At 42.2% G+C, this 20,990-nt stretch overlaps 2 protein-coding genes across 3 annotated transcripts in view; one reads left to right on the top strand and one right to left on the bottom strand.

The window, feature by feature from the left end:
- Window positions 1-20,990, top strand: part of BRF1 (BRF1 RNA polymerase III transcription initiation factor subunit) — a 173,102-nt gene that overhangs the window by 72,472 nt on the left and 79,640 nt on the right. The window contains exons 5-7 of the mRNA XM_059850485.1: window positions 4,998-5,070; window positions 14,080-14,229; window positions 15,776-15,869. Coding sequence (XP_059706468.1) covers window positions 4,998-5,070; window positions 14,080-14,229; window positions 15,776-15,869 — 317 coding nt within the window. The remainder of the gene's footprint in view (window positions 1-4,997; window positions 5,071-14,079; window positions 14,230-15,775; window positions 15,870-20,990) is intronic.
- On the bottom strand, window positions 6,925-10,394 carry BTBD6 (BTB domain containing 6). Of its 2 annotated transcripts, XM_059850488.1 has the most exons (5): window positions 9,779-10,392; window positions 9,231-9,528; window positions 8,946-9,036; window positions 8,551-8,669; window positions 6,925-8,315 (listed from the first exon to the last, which is right to left on the bottom strand). In XM_059850488.1, the coding sequence occupies exons 2-5, from the start codon at window positions 9,437-9,439 to the stop codon at window positions 7,283-7,285; spliced, it is 1,452 nt and encodes a 483-aa protein (XP_059706471.1). In that variant the 5' UTR covers window positions 9,440-9,528; window positions 9,779-10,392; the 3' UTR covers window positions 6,925-7,282. The 2 variants fall into 2 exon arrangements, with proteins under 2 accessions (XP_059706471.1, XP_059706470.1); XM_059850487.1 differs by having other exon boundaries at window positions 9,231-10,394.

The following is a 20,990-nucleotide window of genomic DNA, read 5'->3' as shown; positions in this document are numbered from 1 at the left end:
GTTTGATAATGGCTTATTGTACTGCTGTGGTATTGGAGGAAGAACTCCAGGACTGCCATGGATGTGACTAGCAGAAGGAGTCTCCTTTGGAGTCCCCTGACTGAAGCCAGTGCTTTAAAGCCCAGTATGAGAGGGAAGCTGCTTAATTTTGCTTTGTGTCTCTTTTGATCAACAGCCTGGCAAGCTGAGTTTGGTACTTGTTTGTATTTTTGTGTGTTACCTTTTGACTGCTCTAAATGCAGAATGGATCAAAAAAATTAGGATGTTTCAGTTTATTGCATGGAGAAAGATAAAATAGAGTCTTCTTTTAAAGACTGTACTGGTTTGCTTCAGTTTTTAATACCCTTTGTTCATTTAAAGTTATTAACATGTTGACTGTATTTGCCTTTATTGCCCCTATGCAAATTGCTGTTGATTGAGTTAATTTAAACAACCTGTTTGGGACCTTCAGGCATTACTACACTAGAAATGTTAATAATGAATCAAATAACCACAGGTGCCTCTTTCCCCAGCAACAGACACTCTCCTTAAAAACTCATTTGCTTTTCATGCTTGCTTAATTATTTAGGCAAGCAGCCATGGATGTTTCACAGTGTGAATTCTCATCGTGTTCCAACTGCCCGGTCTTTGTCTTTCTAGAGGAATATCTTAACCACTGTCACCATTTGTTGTACTCTGCCAGACTGCCACACTATGGTCTTGAAAAGCCTTTTTGGAAATTGCTTGTAGAAGGGTTATTGTTTTATAACTTACAGTCAAACAGAAACTTCCATTCAATGGTAGCAGCTTTATTTTTTGCTACTCTCCAGAAGTTAACATGACCTGGTAACCTGGTAACTGTATGAATGGGAGATTCTCTGTTTCCCCAGGAGAGTTTAAAATTCTGGGAGGTGTTAGGCTGATGAATTCCTGCGTTCCTGGAAATGAGGTGTTTGTTGTTATTCCTGAAAGTGGAAGTATATTGGTATTTGTGAACAGATCAGGCATGATGTGAAAGCAAGAGGAAATTTTGAAAGGATAAGAGTCTCTCTGGAAATGTCCCTTTGAAATCAGTGTCTGATGACTGACAGATGTGAAATGAAAAGACTGTCTCCAAAAAATACTGTGAAGGGCAAAGAGCATAACAAGTAGAAGGATCTTGTTGTGAAGATGTAACTGAATAATTGGAAGCCATTCCTTCACTAAATGCCCCTTTTAATTAACATAATGTGTTTGATAGTGAGAACAGAGATTAACTATTGGTGAAGGACAACATCTTAGAGAATTATAAAAAGAGGTTTTGGCAGTGCCTTGGTGAGCACATACTTCTTTGTCTGAAAAATGTCTTCCTGTTAAAGAAGCTACTTGGTTTTTTGTTTTTCCTTTTTTTAAAATAAAAAATCTGTGATGGGTCCACATGCTTGTAAACTTACTCTGTTAAATATGAGTTGAATGTAAGAGAATATGGTAAAAACTATCAGGGTATGCAGATATTTTTAAATCTCCCCTCTAACAGAGGTTGACACCCCTCTTTTGCATTAGGTGTTGATGCTTAAACCTAGTGTTTGCATCAAGTTTAGGTAATTTTAATATATGGTGAAAATCTGCAAAAAAAGAGCACAAGTCTTATGAAAGTCTATAAAGCAATTGTCTCACTTCAGCAGTTTTGACTAGGGAGAGTTTGGAGAAATACTGTTTTTCAGTATGATCCTTTTAAATTAAGGGGAAAAGAGGCTGAAGTTGATGTGGAAAGCTTTAAAGCTGCACCAATTCAAGTTTAAGCCCGAGACATCCTTTTAGAAGGGCATTTTTGTTTATTCACCATTCTAAGAACTCATATAAAATTAGGTTTTATAAATGCAAATGTCATATGGTTCTAAATTTGGAACGTTAAGCTTTTGATGGATTGGAGTATATGAATTTTTATAAGAAGTTCTTAATGAAGAAAGAACTAGAAATTAAAGTAGGCCTCTAAATTAATTCTCCTAATTTTCTAAGCTTAATGGAGTGCAGAAAAACCAAATGATGAGAGTAAAGAAAGCCCTCTCTAAATGCCTATTTTATATCATATCTCTTCTATCACGGGATCTGTGTGTGCATGTGAATAATAGCTGAAATCAGTGACAGAGGAATAAAATTTTAGTGAAAGGGCCACCTTCCACTAAATCCAGGAGATCTTAAATATCATGTTTCAGGAGTTCAGTGGCATTACAGATTTCTGAGTGAACTTTATGCCATCTTTAATTTTTCATTTGTGAGAAGTGCCCCAGAACCTGTGAGTATCTGTTAACTTTTAAAGTTGAGAAGTATATTGTTTGAGAGGGCCTGAAGTCATTTTTCCTACTGATTTGCCAGAAAAACTGGAAGCAATTAAATATTTCTGATTCTTTTTGTGACCCTGGCATTAAAAATATGTGAGCTTCATGAGGAAAACAATACAGAACATGGACTGTACTGTATATTTTGCTTTCTTTCTAAATAGGTAGTAACCAGAACTAGAACTAACTACAGAGAGGTGGGCTTGTGAGCAAAAGAAAATCCCCTCATTTACCATTTCTATTTTAATTTATTATTTTGTGCAAATACATTGCCTGCACCTTGAAGTCAGTCATAAAACACTGATGATGTGGGTAAAGTGGAAAAGCAGGTTAGATTTAAGTGCTTTACTTCTCAAATAAACCATAGATCAGGAGACTTTTAGTTAGTCCAAGGAAAGAAGGTTAAATAGTAATTGAGCACATTTGTTATTAATTTGTCTTTGCTTTAGATTTAATTTGGAAATCACTTTGATTGTTAGAACGTCACTAGAAAAAAAAATGCTTCTATATGCCTCTTCATATTTATTTGCTCTTTATTATTTTATGGAAAGTTTGCTTGGGAGGAGTGTTAGAGAGTGACGTGATTTGATGATGACAAACATCAAGTGACAAGGAAAAAGGCTAGAAGGAAAAAATACTTGTTTGGATTAGAGTTTTATGGTTTTTTGCCTAGACTAATATGAGAGAACTAGTTGAGTTTGTGAGGCCTCTAATGGAAACATCATAAGTACTTGGCTCCACTGAAGTAACTTTATTGATTTGTGCAGTGAAGTCGTCCTTGCAGAACAAGATCTAAGTGATGAGGTTCAAGATTTATAGTAACTTGGTCTGCCAGCTTAGAAGGCTGAAATTACAGCCAAACACTCATTCTTTATGTTAATATTTTTTAGACAAAAGGTCAAAACAACCCTTTTCAAGCTTGCAGTGAATCTAAAGCCAGCTGAAATGCTGCAGACATTTTGCTTTAGTGATATCTGTTCTGTCTCAGTGGCTCATGGAAAGTTACACACTCTCAGGCTCCAGTATCAATTGCCAGATTCAGTAGGTATGTATTTTTTTTCTGCATAAAATTTGACTTACTTCCTAGTAAAGAGACTTCTCATTCAGAGGGTATATTTTGCATTTTTCCTTCCCCTACAATGGTGCTTCTATGTTGTCTGCTATTTCAGGAAGAAAAAGGGCAGTAAAATTTAAGGCTGTATTTTTGCATCTTCTAGGCCAGTCCAAGCATTGGTCAGACACAGCATGGAATACACTCATTTCTCACTAAATATGGAATGAATTACCATCATCTCATGTATAATTGATTGCACAGTCACTTTCAGGATATGTGATCATTCTGAGGCTATCTTTTAAGTTAAAATTTCTGATTTTTAAAATATATTTGAGAAAAATACACATTAAGAACATTTTCACGTAAACATTTTGAAGGGCTAGGTGAAAATATGTCAGTTGTTTGGAGGTTTGGATGTTGTTGAGATAGATTATATTTCAGCTAGGTTGGTGGAACCATCCATACACTTGGGAGGAAAGCCTGCTTTTAACCTAATGTTGGCAAAGCTCTTTGATGAAATGGAAAGAGCAATAGTTTTTTAATTCCATAGGCTTGTGCCATAATCATCACTCAGTTGTGTAATTGACTGCTAAGTAAACACTTCACTCTCCAGGCATAGGAAAGAGAGGGGCAGTTTTGTTCCATAAAAGCAACAGAGTATATACCATTGTTCAAAACTAACCTAGAACCTACTTGCTTGGAGTGTAGGAGGATGGAGATTTTATACTAACCTTGACCTTTACATATACCCTGGGGGAAGCAAGGTGTTCATGGAGCTCCGTGGGAATGTTTGAGACTGATTGGGAACTGGAGTATATCCTGCCTTTCTTGCTGACCACAAAAACACATCTTAAGATAGAGAAAGAAAACTTCCTCAGACTTGTAAAATACAAATATGGTTGTCTGTGCTGTAAATTGCAAATCAGAATATGAAGAGTAACTCCTACCCTCAATTTACATCCTCCTGGGTGCAGCAATGAAGTAGGGGATAGGAGCAGAGCTCTGTCCCTGGTGCCTGAGCAGGTTTTGTGTGGTTTAGGGCTTTTCTGATTTTTTTTTTTTTTTTGGTGTTGTTTTTTGTTTTGTTCTTAATGTTTTTAATGTGATCTGAGGCAATGTCCAAACAGCAAGATATGACAAATAACCCTTGGGGCATGTAGCACCACTCCTTGATTTGGTGAAAAGTTTGGTGGGTGCTTGTGCAATACTTAATTATGCCATTACAGATGATCATGCAGAACTGAAATTTGCACTGACTTGTATTTGTTCAGATTTTGTAATGGTGCAAGATAAATGACACTTTATATATACTGATATTACATTTAAGTCTGCTTAATGCTTTATGATGTAATGTGAACTGAAAAACTGTACTACAGAGCAGCACTGAGCCCACTGAAGAGCATGATGAACAACTTTTTATAATTATTTCAATATAAACTTATGCTTTGATTTACAATGCTAATTTGTGCAGATTTTGACAGGCTCTGAGTATTATTCTGTACATATGAATATTGCTTGTATAACTTGAATTTTTTTTAAGCAGGTTAAGATTTTGAAAGTTGGGGTTTTCTTCTTTCCATATAAATGTTCTATTAAAAACATTTGTGGTTTATGATCTACATAATGCTTTTTTTGTCTTTTAATAGGTGAATGTCTATGTACTGGGAAAAACCTTCCTTGTGTTGGCCAGAGAACTCTGCATAAATGCTCCAGCCATAGGTATTTTTTTTTAATGATTTGACTTTTGACTATTTGAGTCTTTTATTCCTATGGTTACTTGAAAAGAAATATGCATGTATGTATATATACACAGTATTGTATGTTCATACCCAAGTAGAAACTTCATAGTGAAGCTGGAATCAATCCAGGCTGAGGAGCATTGCTGACTATAAGAGCCTGTTCTCCTTTATGGAAGAGCTTTTTTGGAACTAGATGCTATTTTCTTTTGCAAATAGTTTTGTTGCTTTTTCCAAGAGTAATTTGGGCTATACAAAGACAATGGACTGACGTGGAACAAATTTGTGTGTGTCAGCAAGCTCCTGCAGGCCTGTCACGCTTCAGTTCCACAGATGCAACATTTGATAAGTATTTGCCAAATTTACTATCTGTCCATCACCTGTAGCTGAGCTGTTCAGTGCTTGAAATACAAGTGGCTTGGTGGAAAATGAGCAACTTTTTCCAAACATGTGAATAACTTCTAATAAGTAAACACTGAAATTGTAACTGTGAGAGGAAGGTGGGGTTTAACCTGTCAAAAGGGTATAAAAGCCATTCTCTTTGTTGTGGGTTTAAGCCAAGGGAATTTGTGCCAATTCCAGTTAAAAGAGTGCATTTATACTGAGATCTTGTGACTGTTACCCACCTCTGTGTAGGAATTATCTGCCTGCATCTTTACCCACTCTCACTCCCACTCTCTTTCTTCTGTACCAAGAGAATCTGATGGCTGAGTTGCAGAAGGACAACACAGGCACAACCCTTGAGCTGTTCTGGGCTGGCACAGGGCTGCTGCCTCTGCAGCAAGGGGAGCAGCAGCTTGCACATGGAGCATGTCCACAGCAGCTCTGCTGCAGGGGTCTTGTTCTCAGTAATCCACTTCCCTTTTTACTTTTCATTACTTTTTTGGTCTTTTTTTTAGAGAGAGAAAACAGGCAGGATTTGCATTGCAGCTTAGTTTCAAGGTGAAAATTAATGCAGCTTGGGAAAAGGCAAATTTGTTAGATGTAGAGGTACTTGTTATACATGGAAAAAACACTGGTTTAGACTGCTGTTTGAGCACTCTCTTCCAAGCCCATCCTAAGATTTACAAAATCCAGTAAATATTTCTAATTGGCTCAGCTATCATCATGAGACCTTTGAGAAAAAACTTTTATCACTTTCTGAGCAAAGTACTAGAACAGAATGATTGCTCATAATGCCTGAGACTGTGTTTTCCAAAAAAGAGCAGGAGGAAAGATCCAACAGCTTTTTTTTTTTTTTTTTTTTAAGGTGGCTTATTTCTAATAGTAATCTTAAGTGAACCTAAACACCATCTTGCAAGTATTTTTCTAATGCCTTCTGCTGTGTATAAAGATGGGATGTAAATTCAGATAGCGTCTGCCAGTAATACAGCCCTGGGCTAAATTTGTGATGCAGCCCTGTCACTGAATTAATTAACTTCATCTGTGTTTCTTGACTCTGGCCATTCAAGGGGGGGGTGTTTGACAGGTACAAGTGGCAGTGTTGCTGTTTAGTGGGCAGGCTGGAGGATAACAGAGATGCTGTATGTGAAGGGGCGTTAGGAGTTTTCAAATATAACCATAGGATGATTTTGATCAGCTTTGATTATACTGATGGTCTATCTCCAGCTTGGGCAACACACAAAAACCCCTGAGCTTTCTCAAATGTCAGCTCCTTTTCTCATGAAGGAAAAATAAAGGCTGCTGATGGATAGTTTCAGTTACCAAGAGAGGGAACATTCCTATCTGCTGGGTGTGGATGCACACAGGGACCAGACTACAGTGTCATCACCCCTGTTAGCTGTACATGAATTAACACACACGAGCCATAAGGTCAGCAAAGATCAAGTACACAGGCTTTAGGGCAAGTAAAAATGTTTTATATTTCACAGATTCGTAAACTGCTCTAGTTTAGAACATTCTGTTTGAGTCAGCTGCAGTCTGCAAGTTAGTTATCTATATACAAAATAAATGCACAGTACGTGCAAAATTTAACATTTTTCTGCATGTTGCAGTCTTAATAATTAAGTCAAATAGCTTATGAATAAATAAAATAAGATTAAATTCAAGAGCATTCCTTCACTTATTTGTATAGCCTGATGTAGCAGATAGGTAAGTAGCATAACATTCCATACTGCTGCAGAGTTCATAGTAAAACCGAAAAATCCCTTAATGTGCATCATTGCAGCACTGGAATACAATCAAGGTGAAATGCATCATGCATAGAAAATGAGCTCAGGTATTTGTCCTCCTTGTACTCCGGTTCCATTAGTACTGTCCGAGGAGCACTGGAACTGGAACGTCACTTTCCCGCACTGCACTTCAGTCATTCCCTCTTGTCCAAAGTAACTGAGTTCGTTACCATCGAGAATAGCACTTACATTGTAAAATGTGTCTTGCTCGACCTGCACAGGGTGTTCAAACCACACCGAGAAGGTGTTGCTGGAGCCGTCGGAGGTAAACTTTGTCAGATTTTGAGCAAGGACAACGCCTAAGCGCTTCAGTTCGATTTTGACGCTGTATTCAGCTTTGCCACAGCTTGACCCATACAATCCCAGTCCTGCTATAAATATCCGTTTGTCTACGGCAAACTGAATACTGTCACATCGGCCCCGGTACCTCCACTGATTGCTGCGATACGCAGACGACTGAAACCGATGGCAGCGCTGAGGCACGAGTCCTTTTCTTTTCGTCAGGGGGAACTCTAATTTGGGTTTGTTTGCGGCCGTGTACCATAGGAATATGTTGTGAGTCTCCTCAAGGGTGAGGATGTCGGACTGGGCAGCTCCGTTGGCAAACTCTTCCAAAGTCATGGTTGGAATCCGCACCAAGTACAAAGCTTTCCCTAATACATTCCTCTTGTTGCGTGGCGTAACCGGCAGCCCTTGCCGTTTGCATTCAGCTTCTGCCCAGTTGAGAACAGCCTCGAAAACTACCACTTCCTTGGTGTTGAGTGCTTCCCGGGTTACAATGATCTCTAGTGTTTGTTGGTCTATCTCACAGAAGCCCTCTGACTTCAGTGCCATTTCTGCCTGAGCATCAATCACTTCCCAGCAGCGCTGCGTCAGCTCTGGCTCCTCAAAGAGCCTGCTCTGAGACAGCAGGACACAAGCGTTCTTTGCTTCTAAGCTGGTCTCCAGAAAATTGACGCAAGCCTTTGCTAGGGCCGGCACGATGTACTTCTTGGCAGCATAGAGTGTAGCCAGAACTGTGTCAGCTTCCAGGTCTATTTCATCACTATACATGTATCTAGACGGAGGGGTGAAAAAAAAAATTAGTTTCTCAGGGAAAATAACCCAAAAACTAGGCCATGAAAATAATCTATATTCGTCTTTGCTGGCAGTGAATCTGACATTCAATATTTGTCAGCACATTAAGTAAACAGCAATAAGTGCATATTGCACAATGTCAATTAGGAGATGTATATTTTAAAAGCTACTTTGATTCTGTCCATGTAATTAGCAGACTTGTAGTGGCCACTTACTTTAATAGGATTAGAAAGGCTGCAGGTTCCACATCTGGTATATGGATTTCAGATTTGACCTCTGCGAGATCGCCATAAAACATAGCATAGAAGACAGAGCTACCAACTGCCAAAACATACTGGAAAATAAAGAGAGAGAAGCCTCAGTAACATGGTAAGGAACAGCTGAGCATGCTGGTTTTCCTAAAAGCTACATTTAGCAAAAGTTACAAGCTGCAGTGGAAGCAGAACACTGCCTGAGACTGCTCCCTTTAATTGCAGTGTATATGTGAATTACTTCTGGGATTAGACAAGAGCTATAATTAGAAGAAATAAAAGTGGAACCTAGTTGTAACGCAGGGGGAAAAGGCGACCTGCACAGCAGCATTATAAAGCCAAAAATTATCTGCACAAACCTTATGGGCAGGAACTTTCTTGGATGCCCCTGGCGGGCCCACGATGAAGTGAACGTCAGCCATGAGTTCGTTATTGAACATCAGCGCGTTCCTGCAAGCAGGGGAGGGGGGAGAAGCCCCGTTAGCCGCGGGCTGCCCCTCGCCCGGTGCCCCAGCCTCCCGCCGGCGGCCCCCGGGGCTCCAGCCCAGCCCTGCGCTCTCGCCTGGCCGGGGCGCAGGTGCACAGGGCGGGCGCCTCTCTCTCTCCCGCCCGCCCGGGGAGGGTCCGGCGGGCCTGGCCCTTACCTCTCCCGCAGCGTGGGATGGAAGGATTGCCAGTTGGCGCTCTCCAAGTTGTTGTTGTTGAGGTTTTGGAGCTGGGGCGGCGGGGGCGGCTGGGCGCTCTGCTGGAGCTGCAGGGCGTTCTTCTTGCTGTTGGCAGCAGTGGCGGCGGCGGCGGCGTTGCTGTTTGCAATGTTAGTGTTGGTGCTGGCAGGGTAAAGTTCTGCAGCCATCTTCTTCTTCAGGGACAGGGGCACTATCTCATAGCATCCTGGCACCTTGCCGTTTGACCTCACACTCTTTTTGGACTTCTTTAAGGTCTCTGGAAGCAGAAGAAAAAAAGTCAAACACTTCATGATCCTGCCATTGAGGCAACCAGGGGGCAGTGGCATGAGCAAGAGAACTAACAGATCCCAAATGCGAGTCCCACTATCAGGATATTTTGTATGCTTCTAGATGCAGGGTGGCCTTTGGTTTTTTTTGGCGTGTGTGCCCGCTCTTTGGTTACCGGCCCGACGCACCTTTCCGGGGGGAAAGGGGTGATGCTGTGTCGGATCAGTGCCAGCGCTCACCTTGGCTTGTGGGGGGGTCCCAGCCTCCACGGCACTGCCACGACTGCAGCGGTGAGCTCGAGCGGGGCCGGCAGGCAGTTCCTTCCCCAAGGAACGGGGAGAGAAAAATTAAAAAGAAAAAAAAAAAAAAAAAAGGGAGAAACCAAAAAAAAAAAAAAAGAAGCCAAAATCCAGCAACAAAACCCCAGGAATCCGGCAGAGGCGGTGGGTCAGGAGCGAGAGTCAATCCACAAATACTCCGAGTGCAGCAGCCCGGCGAGGGTGAAGCGCAGCCAGCCGCCCGATCCCCGCTGCCACTGCTCCGCTCCGTCCTTCCCGGCCCGGCGGGGGCACATCCGCGGCGGCCGGGCCGAGCCGAGGCGGCGGCTCCCTGCAGTCCCGCTCCCGGGCGGCCCCGCCGCCGCTCGCACCAACTTTGCTCCGGTCCCCGCGGCGGCTGCCGCCGTCGTCGCTGCTGCTGGTGCTGCTCCTCCGCGCTCCTCCCGCCCGCGCCAGGGGCGCTGCTGCCCGCGGGGCGCCCCGGCTCCTCCGCGGCGGGCGGGAGGGATGCGGCGCTGCCCTGGGCGCTCCCTTGGCGGTGGGATGCAGCGCTACGCGGCCGGGCTCGGCGCGGCTCTGCCGGGCCCTGCCTCCGCCTCCCGCACTAAGAGGCAGCGGCCGCGCCGCACGTCACGGCCGCCCGCGCCAATGGCGAGCGCCGGGGCGCGGCGGGGAAAGGGCCGCCCCCCGCCCCGCCGCTCGCCCGTCGGCCGCCCCCCCGCGCCTACGTGCGCAGCGCCGAGCGCCCGCCGGGAGCGAGCCCTGTGGTCCCCCGCGATCGGTGTTCCTGCTCCTTCCGCTGTCCCCGCTCCGGCCGCAGCGGGACAGGCGCGGAGGGACGCGGGGCAGCGCGGGGGGACCGCGGCGGGGCAGAGGGGGCGGCCCCGAGCGCGCAGCGCCGTTCCCGGGCGGCCCGGGCGGGGGCGCCGCCGCTCCGCGCTGCGCTGGGCGGGGGAGCCGCGCTGCCCCGCGGGGCCGCCGCCCGGGGCGCGGGGGGCACGGCGGCGGCGGGGCTGCTCCCGACGAGGGACGCTGCTGGGGTTCTTCCCCTTTCCCTCCAGCCGGCGTGTCCTCCCTGTGCCCGCCGTTCCCGTCCGGGCCGTCCCGCCCATCCTCCGGTGTCGTTCGGCGAACACTGTCCCCCCCACTGTGCCCGTTCCCTGACGGCGACCTGCAGCGGGGGTCGGCGCTCGCTTCGCTGCGGGCCCTGCCGCTTTCGGTGGGGAGCACTCTTTGGAGCACAACTTGAAATTGTTCTTACATCCCTCTTAGTGACTGTGTGGCATCAAAGTTCTTCAGAAAGTCCAAGTTCCAAGTCAGAATTGGGATCAGGAGAGAAGGGAAGGTCTTCAGCAGAACACATGCTCCTTGCTTAAAACATGAAACAATGTTTTTCTTGTGATCTGCTCCATGGCCTCCAACATCCCCTTTGAGGAAAACCAACGGGGTTTTGCCCGACTGTAACTTGCTCGTATGTGTGGAGTTGTTGCAGCCCCAGAGGTCACCCAAAGTCAAAGGGGACCCTCCTGCGGGCAAGTGCACCCATGCTGGTTTGGTGCCCCTGGAACGAAGCAATGTGTTTGGGGTTTGCAGCTTCTAGCAGTTCTTATTTATTTATTTTCAAATGTTTACATCCGTGCAGGACTTGCATATGCTAACCTGGGCCTAGCCTCTGATTTATATATTCACTGTCCTACTTTTTTTGGTTTCTTTAAGGCTTGCTATTTAAAACCCACCCACGTTTTCATTTTCTGACTGTTTGGTAGCTTCAGAATTCAAATTAACGATGTGCAATGTTTTGTCAAATGACCTGTGGGCATGAATGCCAGCACAAATGTCTGAATAGCTACAATGCAAATGTGTAAAGGCTCCCGAAATTCAACTCTGAAACTCAGCTCCTGAGAGAGAGCTGAGAGTTGCTCCTCCCAGTCTGGTGAGGTATGTGGTGAATAGAATGGAAGTAGTTCTGGTCCAATTGGTAGTATTATTAAACTGGCCAAAGTTTGGTCCTGTGAAGTTTGTCTCCATATAAATAATGGATTGATTGAGGAGTGACAGCTGAAAAGGGGGTTCTCCTAAAGGTGAGCCTATTTCTTTGCATTGTGTATTGCTATTATTAATTCAGTTCAATTTCTAGAGGGTACCCCTACCAATGGTAAGTGTAATTGTTGTACCTTTTCAAAGTGAGCTATTGAAGATTACTTGATTTGTGCTAAAACCAATAACAGGGTTACAAAGAAAATTGCCGGGGGAGGGAGGTCTTGGGCTGTACGTCCCTTCCAAAGATGCCAGGTGGATTTTACCAAAATCCCCCAAGTGGCAAGGTTTCTTCTGGTAATAGTGTGTCAGCCAACAGGGTGGCCTGAAGCATTTCCAAGTGTTTCAGCAACTTCAGGATTAGTTATTAAAGTATTTTTGGAACAAATAATTCCAAGATATGGGATTGTGGAAGCAAGAGACTCAGATAGAGGAACTCATTTTACAGGGAAGATCCTTCAAGGGGTTTTGACTGCTTTAGGTATACAATGGAACCTCCATATCCCCTGGCACCCCCAGAGCTTGGGCTGAGTTGGAGGAATGAATGGACAAATAAAGAAACACCTTTTGAAGCTGGTGATAGAAACTAAGATGCCATGGGTACAGCTCTTGCCACTGGTTTTGGCAAGAATCAGAGCCAGACCCAGAGGAGATAGTTCTCTGCCTTTGAACTGATGTTGGAATTCCTTACCCTTGTAATTCCCTTCCTAGTGGGGGGGTGGAAATAAGTGATGTATATTTAAAGCAAAATGTGGCCAGGATACTGTCTGCTCCATTCTGGCAGCTGCTGGAGCTGAAGCTGGGCACTCTCTGGATAAGAAGAGATGAAAAAGCAAACCAGGGAAAGTTTAAATGTATGTTGAACCCTAGGCTGTGGCTTCTGAAAGGTTTGGTTTTTTGTCGTTGAATTTGGAATATGTCATTTCTCTAGAGTAGAGCTTCATAAAATCATACTTGGAAGTGCAGAACACCAGTCCTTAGAATCATGGGGATTGGTAAAGTCCTCCTAAACCTTTGATTTCACGAGTCATGTTTGGGTCATGTTTGCAGGCTGAAATTTCTTCAGTTTTGAGGGAATTTGAGGTTGGAAGTTCTTGCTTTATAAGTGCTTTCATTTAAATGCTTCTGCAGGGCTGACAGGCATTATCACCTCTGGTGTGATCTTGGTAATTATGGATAGCAACAGGGCATCATTGTTAGAACTTGGTGCTAAATGAAACTGCTTTGATTAGTTGTAAATCCCTAAGATTTTTACAGTATTTTGAGGTGAGTTTTCATCTTTATCGGTTTAAGTGCCCACGTAGGGGATCAGCAGAGGAAATTGAGTTGAGACTAATAGTTAACAATTTACCGTACATCATGGATTTTCGGTCAAGTGATAAAAGGCTGGCAGGAAATGAGAAATTGATATCTCAACTAAGAGTAAACATGTGTTAAGTGTAGCTTTTACAAGATTGTTTGATAAATTATAAATTGGTTTAGGCAGAGCACAATCTGTACTGACATATTTTGGTTAGTTTGAAGCTGTTAACACCAACGCTTGAAATAAGTTTATACATCTGGACGCAGATCTGTGGCCGATGTAAATTGTCATAGTGCTAATGATGTTAATTGGGTTCCAGCACTTTATGCTGATGGAAGTCTGTAATAAACAGTGTTTTGTATTCTTGGAATGTGAGTCTGAGAAGCAGCTGGAATTATCTTGGAAGGTAACTAGATTTTTGTTAGGGACGGTTTTAAGCAAATGAATTTTTTTTTAAGCTTAGTTGGTAGTTAGGTTTGAGATGAAACATGCAAGTTACCTTGTTACTTTTTGAGAGATGTTGGAAGAGAGATGTTAGACCTTTTGGGAGAGATATTACAAGTTTTGGGCCTAAATCGTGTCCTCATTCTTCAAAAGCTTTTGTAAATGCTTCACTTTGGGCATGGTTTCCCTGATACCAGCAACACTGCTCTCATGTCACAGTCAGTGTGTGCAGCCTTGGATGCTGAAGAGCATGTAGGAATGTTTGTGCAGTGCTTTAAAGATCACCTGTCTAGAGAGTGAGGAATTACTTTGTTATAGGTTACCTAAAAAAGTGCTTCTAAAGCTTAGTGGTAGAGGGTCTGCCCAGCAGCACAGTCTGTTTGCTGAGGTGAAGCCAGACAAGCCCAGCAGCCTCGCTGCGCTGCATTTCCTAAATCGATGTTAGGGTTAGGCTTAACTGTGTTACTTTCTGTTGCAGATCCGTGTTTGTATATTCCCCGTTTTGCACACATGCTGGAGTTCGGGGATAAGAACCACGAGGTGTCCATGACGGCTCTGAGGCTGCTGCAGAGGATGAAGAGGGACTGGATGCACACCGGGCGCCGGCCCTCGGGGCTCTGCGGGGCGGGTACGTCCGAGCCCCTGCCGTGTCCCTTCCCCCCTTCTCACTGGTGATATCCACCTTCTAGGGGTTTTGTTCTGTCAGGCATCTACAGATTATATAGGTCTTTATCGAAATAGTTTCTGGAATTATAGCTTCATTTTTGCCCTTGCTCCTGCAGTACTTGCTCAGACACTTTGTAGCCTACAGTTTGAAATTTTTTTTTTAAGCTCCTTTCGGGTGCTTTTCTTGCCCCCACTCTGCAGGCTCTAGCTGCTAAAAGGTTTTTTTTTGTCAGCTAAAATGACACCATTAGTACAAGCACTTTGATTTGTGTCTTTACACAGAGTCTTATGCAAGAAGTGCCCTCTTTGACCTGTTTTTGAAACTATTTTTCTCTCTTTCTTCATCTTTTTCCAAGATCCATCGCTGTCATGATGCTTGCATAAACCTATGGGTTTGGGAGGGCCAGGTTAAAAGATAGTAGCCAGTGGGGTCAGAGTAATGAAGAGTGTAGGTAGTCACAGAGTTCATGTATGTGCATTATTTTATTTGAAAGATCTTACATGTTTATGCATGAATGAGAAGTAATGGTCAAACCTTTGAGAACCTAGGACTATGCAATTTTTTGACATTTCTAGCCCCTTTTTGTTAATAGTATTTGATTGTTGCACATTGCTAAAAATTTGAGTATAGGCTATGGGAGATCAGTCTGCTCTTTGATGTGCTCCATGGGCTGTATCCACACGAGCAAGTAATTTAATTCAACAGACATGGATCAATAGATGGAAGCAGGTGGTGCTGAGCCCCCTCCATCCATCCATGCAATATGCAGCTCACGTGTTGGACTGTGGACTGGGTTTAGTTTGGTTCCCTGGCTGAAAATTAAGTCTATGCCACACTTAGCTCAAATGACCAATTGTTAGTTCAGCCCTGATGTTCCTGTTAGGAGCACTTTAAGCACATACCAGAATTGGAGCTCTGGTTTGGTTTCCTCTATGAAAAAGCACTTTTTTATGCTTAAAACTGCTCTGTGCAGTGAGCTACTGTATGATGAGTGGGGGTGGTGCTTCAAAACAGAGCTGGTGCTCTGAATCAAGACACCATGTAAATGCAACTGGTTATTTGGCTGTGTAGAGGGTCTTGCAGGAGAGCACTTGGGCAGCAGCAAGACTAGGATAGTAGTGGCAGCAATGAGGAGAGCAGCTTAGGCACATTCAGTGTTTGTCTGGAGATCTTTTTATTCGGGACATAATTCAGTGAGTCTTGCTAAGAAGATGGTCACTGAAAATAAGTGATCATTGAAATATTCTTGGGCTGTAGATGACTATTGTTTCCCAAATGTTAAAGCACAGAATTTTTCAGGATGCAACTTGCACTCAGCTGAGTGGGTAGAAAGCAAAGTTTGTGAAGTCAGGTCCATCGCCGGTATTCAGGGACACAGCTGAGCATAGGCATTTACAGCTCCTGAAGGCAGGGGCAAAGAGACGGTATAGTTACCTGACTATTTTCTGCTTTTTTCTTCAGGAAATTTCTCTCTTTTTGATATTAACTTTCTCTGCTTGTTCTCTAGCTCTGCTAGTGGCAGCAAGAATGCATGATTTCCGACGGACTGTTAAAGAGGTCATCAGGGTGGTGAAGGTTTGTGAGTCCACATTAAGGAAAAGGTCAGTGCAGTCTTACTGCTTTTATCTTTGGTTTACAGTACTGAACAGTGATATAGTCTAAAATAAATGTATGTTGGAGAAAACCAGGTTATTTTTGTAAGTGCCATGAATCAAATAAATATTTGTTTTAGCTGGTCATTTTGAAGTACTAACACCTCACCTCTTATGTAAGGCCTCAAATGATCAGCAAAGATTGTAAGGAGCACTGTGCCTATTTAACAGGTGAAGACTTGAAGGCAAAATAATGCTATGTCAGTAATATTAACAGTATTGTCATGTCCTCAGAAAAAAATAATTTATTGATTCTCAAAGCTGGCAGTCTACTGTGAGATTTTTTTTTTTTTCATTAATCCAGAAGCCAAGTGATGAAAAGTCTTGTCTTTAAGCTGTTACTGAACAGAACTTTTCAAAATATTTTGCTGAAGTGTTCATTTTTGGTAGTGTTGTACTGCTAATAAATAGAAGACAGCACAGTGAATCTAATTATAAGTTCAGTGAAGAATTCGCTGGAAGTGGGAATTTTCCAAGTACCTTTTGTGTGTTTGTTTTTTTAAAGTAGTATTAGTATCAAGTAGTATTTTCCATAGTTTAATGATGCAGGCAGATACCCAGTCTCTGTCATTTTACTTTTGAAAAGTTGTAACGTACTCTTTCCCCATAGGTTGAGTTAAAAATGACCTAACAGAAATGCCATGATTTCTGTTGCCCACAGCTGGAAATTCTTCTATCACCAATATATTCTGATATTTGTTTCCCAAGGTCTGTCTTTAGAAAGCTTCCTCAGTTTCTCTCCTCAACTTGCTGGGATCAGCTTAAGCACATCCAACTGAGCATAATACTTGTTAAAAAAATTCACTTATTAATTGTGGAAAATGTTTTTGTCCTGGGTCTTCATTGGTGGAACAGTAATTATGCTATTTTCCAGCTATGCATGGGTGGAGAAGGGATCAATTTAAAGTGTTTCAAATGCTTCCAGGTACTACAACTATAAGGATGGAGTAGTACTAATGTCACCTTTTTTCACTGGCCAAAAGGTCATGTGTTTCAGTTGTGCATTTTGTATGATTAATGAGTTATGCACCACAATCTACTCCGAGATGCTTTGGTTAAATAGCTAAAGAGTTTGTACTTACTAAGAAAATAAGCATAATAAATTAGAGTTGGAAGGGAAATTAATTTGAGCAATTGTTTCAAGCGAGAAAATCTTACTTCAAAATTCATGCTTTGAAATGTTTACTCAAGTCACACACATCAACTAAAATGACAGCCTTATTTACTTTGACAGGGTAAACGTGACAGCTGAATTATTTTCAGGCAGCTATAATTACAACTATTTATCATGAATCTATAAATTTGATTGATGTTTTTCAAATAAGAGCATGTTATATAGTATTTAAGGGAGGCAAATAAAAAAAATACCTTTGAATAACTCTTTCTGCACTCTAGTTTTTTTCCTCTTCTTTCAAGAATTCCTTTCAAAATGCCATCAAATAGAATTTGTCTAAATGAATAAGAATTTAGTTCACATTCTTAAAAATTCCTTTGCTTCTCAGTTTGATGTGCAGTTTTATTTCCTTTTAATTATAGTTACTCTGGTTGGTAAAGAGTAGCTGCTGTGTTTTATGAAGGTGTTGGATGCTGTGCTCACTGCTGATGGCTTTGCCCTGACAGCTCCAGAAGTGAAACCCAGCATGAGTCCAGATAATGCTGGCACTTCCAGCCTGCAGGTTCTGCTGTGTGGTTTGATTTAGCTCCCAGCTGCCTTCCTGGGGAAGCACAGACCATTGGAAGCTGGGTTTGCTTTGGTGCCCGTGGCAGAAATCTGCAAGGGAAGGTCCCACATGGTGTGTGTTTGCCTGGGAAGGACAGGAGTGTGTGGGTGAGGATGCAGGAATGATGCTCTTTAGGAAATCCTGATTGGGAATTCCTGGGGATGTTTGGGGAAGATCCTCAGAAAGGGGTGGCAGCCCTTCCCTGAGGAGGGTCCTGTGTCTGATCCTGGCAGTGCAGCTGGTGGGTCTGGATTAGTTCACCCTGGTGTCCATCAGCTAGAGAGCACCAAGCCTGCCTGCCTGGAGGCTGTGTCCTCTTTCTTTGCTCTCAGATGGAGGAGTAGCTCTGGAGGAGGTTCACAAAAATGTGAGGTATCTCCAGGTCATAAAAATTCACGACCTGGTCGTGAGGGGAATCTGTTTTGGAAGGAAAAAGTGACAAAGCATGGCCCATGTGTGCTGTCACTCATCTTCCAACCAAGAGTTCTTAATTTGGGCACCAGTTTGGTTAAAAAGCAGTGCTTATTTATTTTTAATGTGAGTGGGTTTTTGGTAATATTGGTAGAGAAAACTTTGAAGTCACTTTGCAGGGCCTTCTAGCTTTATGTTTTGAGGCACACAATTAAAATGTAAAGCTTGTTGCTGTTGTTGAAACCGAACTTATTAAATATTAATAAATGCACTGATAATTCTATCTCATTTCCAGTCTAATTGAAATTATATTAACTTATATATCACTTCTTATATTCAAAGTACTGTACAAATATTAGCTAATTAGTCAAATTGTTACTTTCTATGTAATCATCCGTGGAGGTAGCAGAAATTAACTTTTAATAAACCCAGTCCTTTTATTTAGTTGAGTTCTCACATTTGTGCCTGTGTTCAATGCACCTGTCTTTGCCTCTGTATTTTTAACCTTTAAATACTTTGCCCCTTCATGTTTTTATTCACCTCTTGCATGATTTCTCTGTGTTCTACATTTTGTGTTACCTTCAGTAAAAGTAATTTTTGTGATACTTGTCCATTATCTAATACTGTGCAGTCCTTATGCCTGTTTGAAGATCTTAGGCACTTCTTCCATAGAATTTAAAAAAAATCAGCCTATCTTTCTTAACATTTGCATTTTGCTGCTTTGACTTGCTCACTTTATCTTTAAATTGAACTGCTTTTTTGCATAAAAAAAATACTTCTTCTCAGTTCCATAAAGTACTATCTGCTAAAAAACTTATTTTTGATGAACTTCAGCAGCAGTAAAGCTTTATTTAGAAGAAATTGGAGCAAAAGGCCAGAATGGGTTTAAATCACTTGGTTTTGAGGTGAATGGTTTTTTCTCACAGCCTCATAGTGTTTTGGGAAGGAAGACAAGACTCTTTACAAAGGAGCTTCATTTACCAGTTGTAGATGCTGCGGGACTTCCATAAATGGGCTCCTTTGCTTATATCCTGGGGACCCTGTTCTAGCTCTTTCAATGACTGAGGTGATAATTTTCTGGTAAAATTAACAATTTATGCTTAGAGATAAATGTCCTGAATGTACTGCCTGCAGCTTTTCTTTTTTTTTTTTTTTTTTTTTTTTTTTTTAATTTCTGTAATATTTGGCTGGCATAAACCTTGTGTCTGTCTCAAGCTGGACAGATGCCTGAGAGAGCAGGCAAAGAGAGAGGGGCTGTACATGAGTCAGGATGAGAAGGGAAGGTAACAGGGACATGGGCAGCTGTGAGGTGGCTGTGAGATTGTTGTTATTCAAAACAGCAAAGCCCCATCAAGGCCAGGACAGAAGGGAAAGGCGTGTAGGAGTCAGTGTTGGGCTGTGATCCAAGTACAGCCATGCTAAAATTCTGTGGAGGGTATCCAGTGACTCAGGGAGAGCTGGCTACCTGAGGGGTTTGAGCATGGAGGGGCTGAGGATGCTCTGAGTGTCAGAGTCATGTAAGGGCTCTTGCTTGAAGTGTGGTGTGGAGAGAAGCATTTAGAACACCAGGAAGTTTATTTCATGTAAAGGACCTGGTGCTGGTGTCTGCTCTGATCTGAGCTCAGCAGCTGAGCAGCTCCTCTGCTGGCTGCCATAAGCTAAATTGAGAAATATCTCATGCCTCCAGTTCAGTCAATTCAAGTGGCTTGCAGATGATTTCAGAAACCTTTCTAGTATGGTGAGTAAAATAGAACTTGATCCGTGGGCTGATACTGCATACCTTTGTAAGTTGGATGGTCTGCTTTAATTAAAAAAAAAAGGTTTTATTTCTGAGGAATCCAATTTCACAGGCAATGTTCCTTTTTATAAATCCAGCTTCTATACAGTTAGCAATTTAATACATTAATTAGATTCCTAATATGTTTTAGAACATCATCCTTAAAGATATAATTTAAAAATAATTTGGTTACTCTTACTTTTGAAACAATCAGTAACTTGTTTGCACTAACTCAGGCTTAGATCTTGTAAATAGTTTTCCTGTGTTTGATTTTCTTCATCTGAGTGGCTGTTGAGAAATTAAACAGCTCTATTTTTCTTTTCCAGGAGATCATAGAGTGCTTTTGACAGACCACAGCAGAGGAACCATGCTAATGAAGCAGAATTTTAAGGAATGCTAACACATTTTGTTTCATTAGCACGGTGTGAGCATTTGAATCAGAGGGGAAAAAAGAGCAAAAAAATTTCTGGTGGTTTAGACTGACAGAATTCTGGGATGGCCGGAGAGGTGGTGGGATTATCCAGGGGCTGATAGTGGGCCCAAAGTGTTAATGCAAGTTAACTCTATGTGTAAGCATTTGTAGAATGAGAGCTTTAAAATTTATGCTTATGAATTTGTGACAGTTTTAAATCTCTGTGTTGGTGTGAGCAAGTAACAGGAACTAATTCTAAAGGGTTCTTTATTTAGTACAATCTTTAGAGGTATCTGTTCTTAATACTTAGAGAAACATCAGAAGTTGCCAGCAAATGAGCTCCATAAATTATCAGTCACCTATTAATTGGAAGTAAATGACTGTGTCTGTACTCTTAGTCCATTGCAAAAAGAGGTGATGTGTATTAATGTTGGAAGTTGTGTAAAGGGAGAATATTTCTCTTTAACAGTTGCATTTGGCTAGGAACAGACAGAATAATTTAGCACAGCTTGGGTGATAAATTGTAAGTTGTAAAACCACAGCAACTGGATCACCTCTGATTTTGTCCTTACCTTTAGTAATGAGATACTCATTCATACAGGCTTAAAACTACCTTTTATATTACTGCAAATACATGTAAAATTTTATATATGTACAATGCTTACATATCAGGAGATTACTCTTCTATTTATTTACTTACTGGTAGCTGCTGGAAAACTTTTTGTTATGTCATGTAGGAAGCATTTAAT

Source organism: Haemorhous mexicanus, chromosome 6 (genome assembly GCF_027477595.1).
Source record: "Haemorhous mexicanus isolate bHaeMex1 chromosome 6, bHaeMex1.pri, whole genome shotgun sequence".
Lineage (NCBI taxonomy): Eukaryota > Metazoa > Chordata > Aves > Passeriformes > Fringillidae > Haemorhous > Haemorhous mexicanus.
The sequence above is the reverse complement of the archived record's forward strand: the minus strand, read 5'-3'. Positions and strand labels throughout refer to the sequence as shown.

Excerpts from the sequence above, each read along its gene's own strand:
- BTBD6 (XM_059850487.1), bottom strand. The coding sequence starts at position 9,598 with ATGCCACTGCCCCCTGGTTGCCTCAATGGCAGGATCATGAAGTGTTTG. Across the intron at positions 9,037-9,230 it reads CATCCCACGCTGCGGGAGAG|GAACGCGCTGATGTTCAATA; the intron begins GTAAGGGCCAGG and ends CCCTGCTTGCAG. Across the intron at positions 8,316-8,550 it reads GCCTTTCTAATCCTATTAAA|ATACATGTATAGTGATGAAA; the intron begins GTAAGTGGCCAC and ends CCCTCCGTCTAG.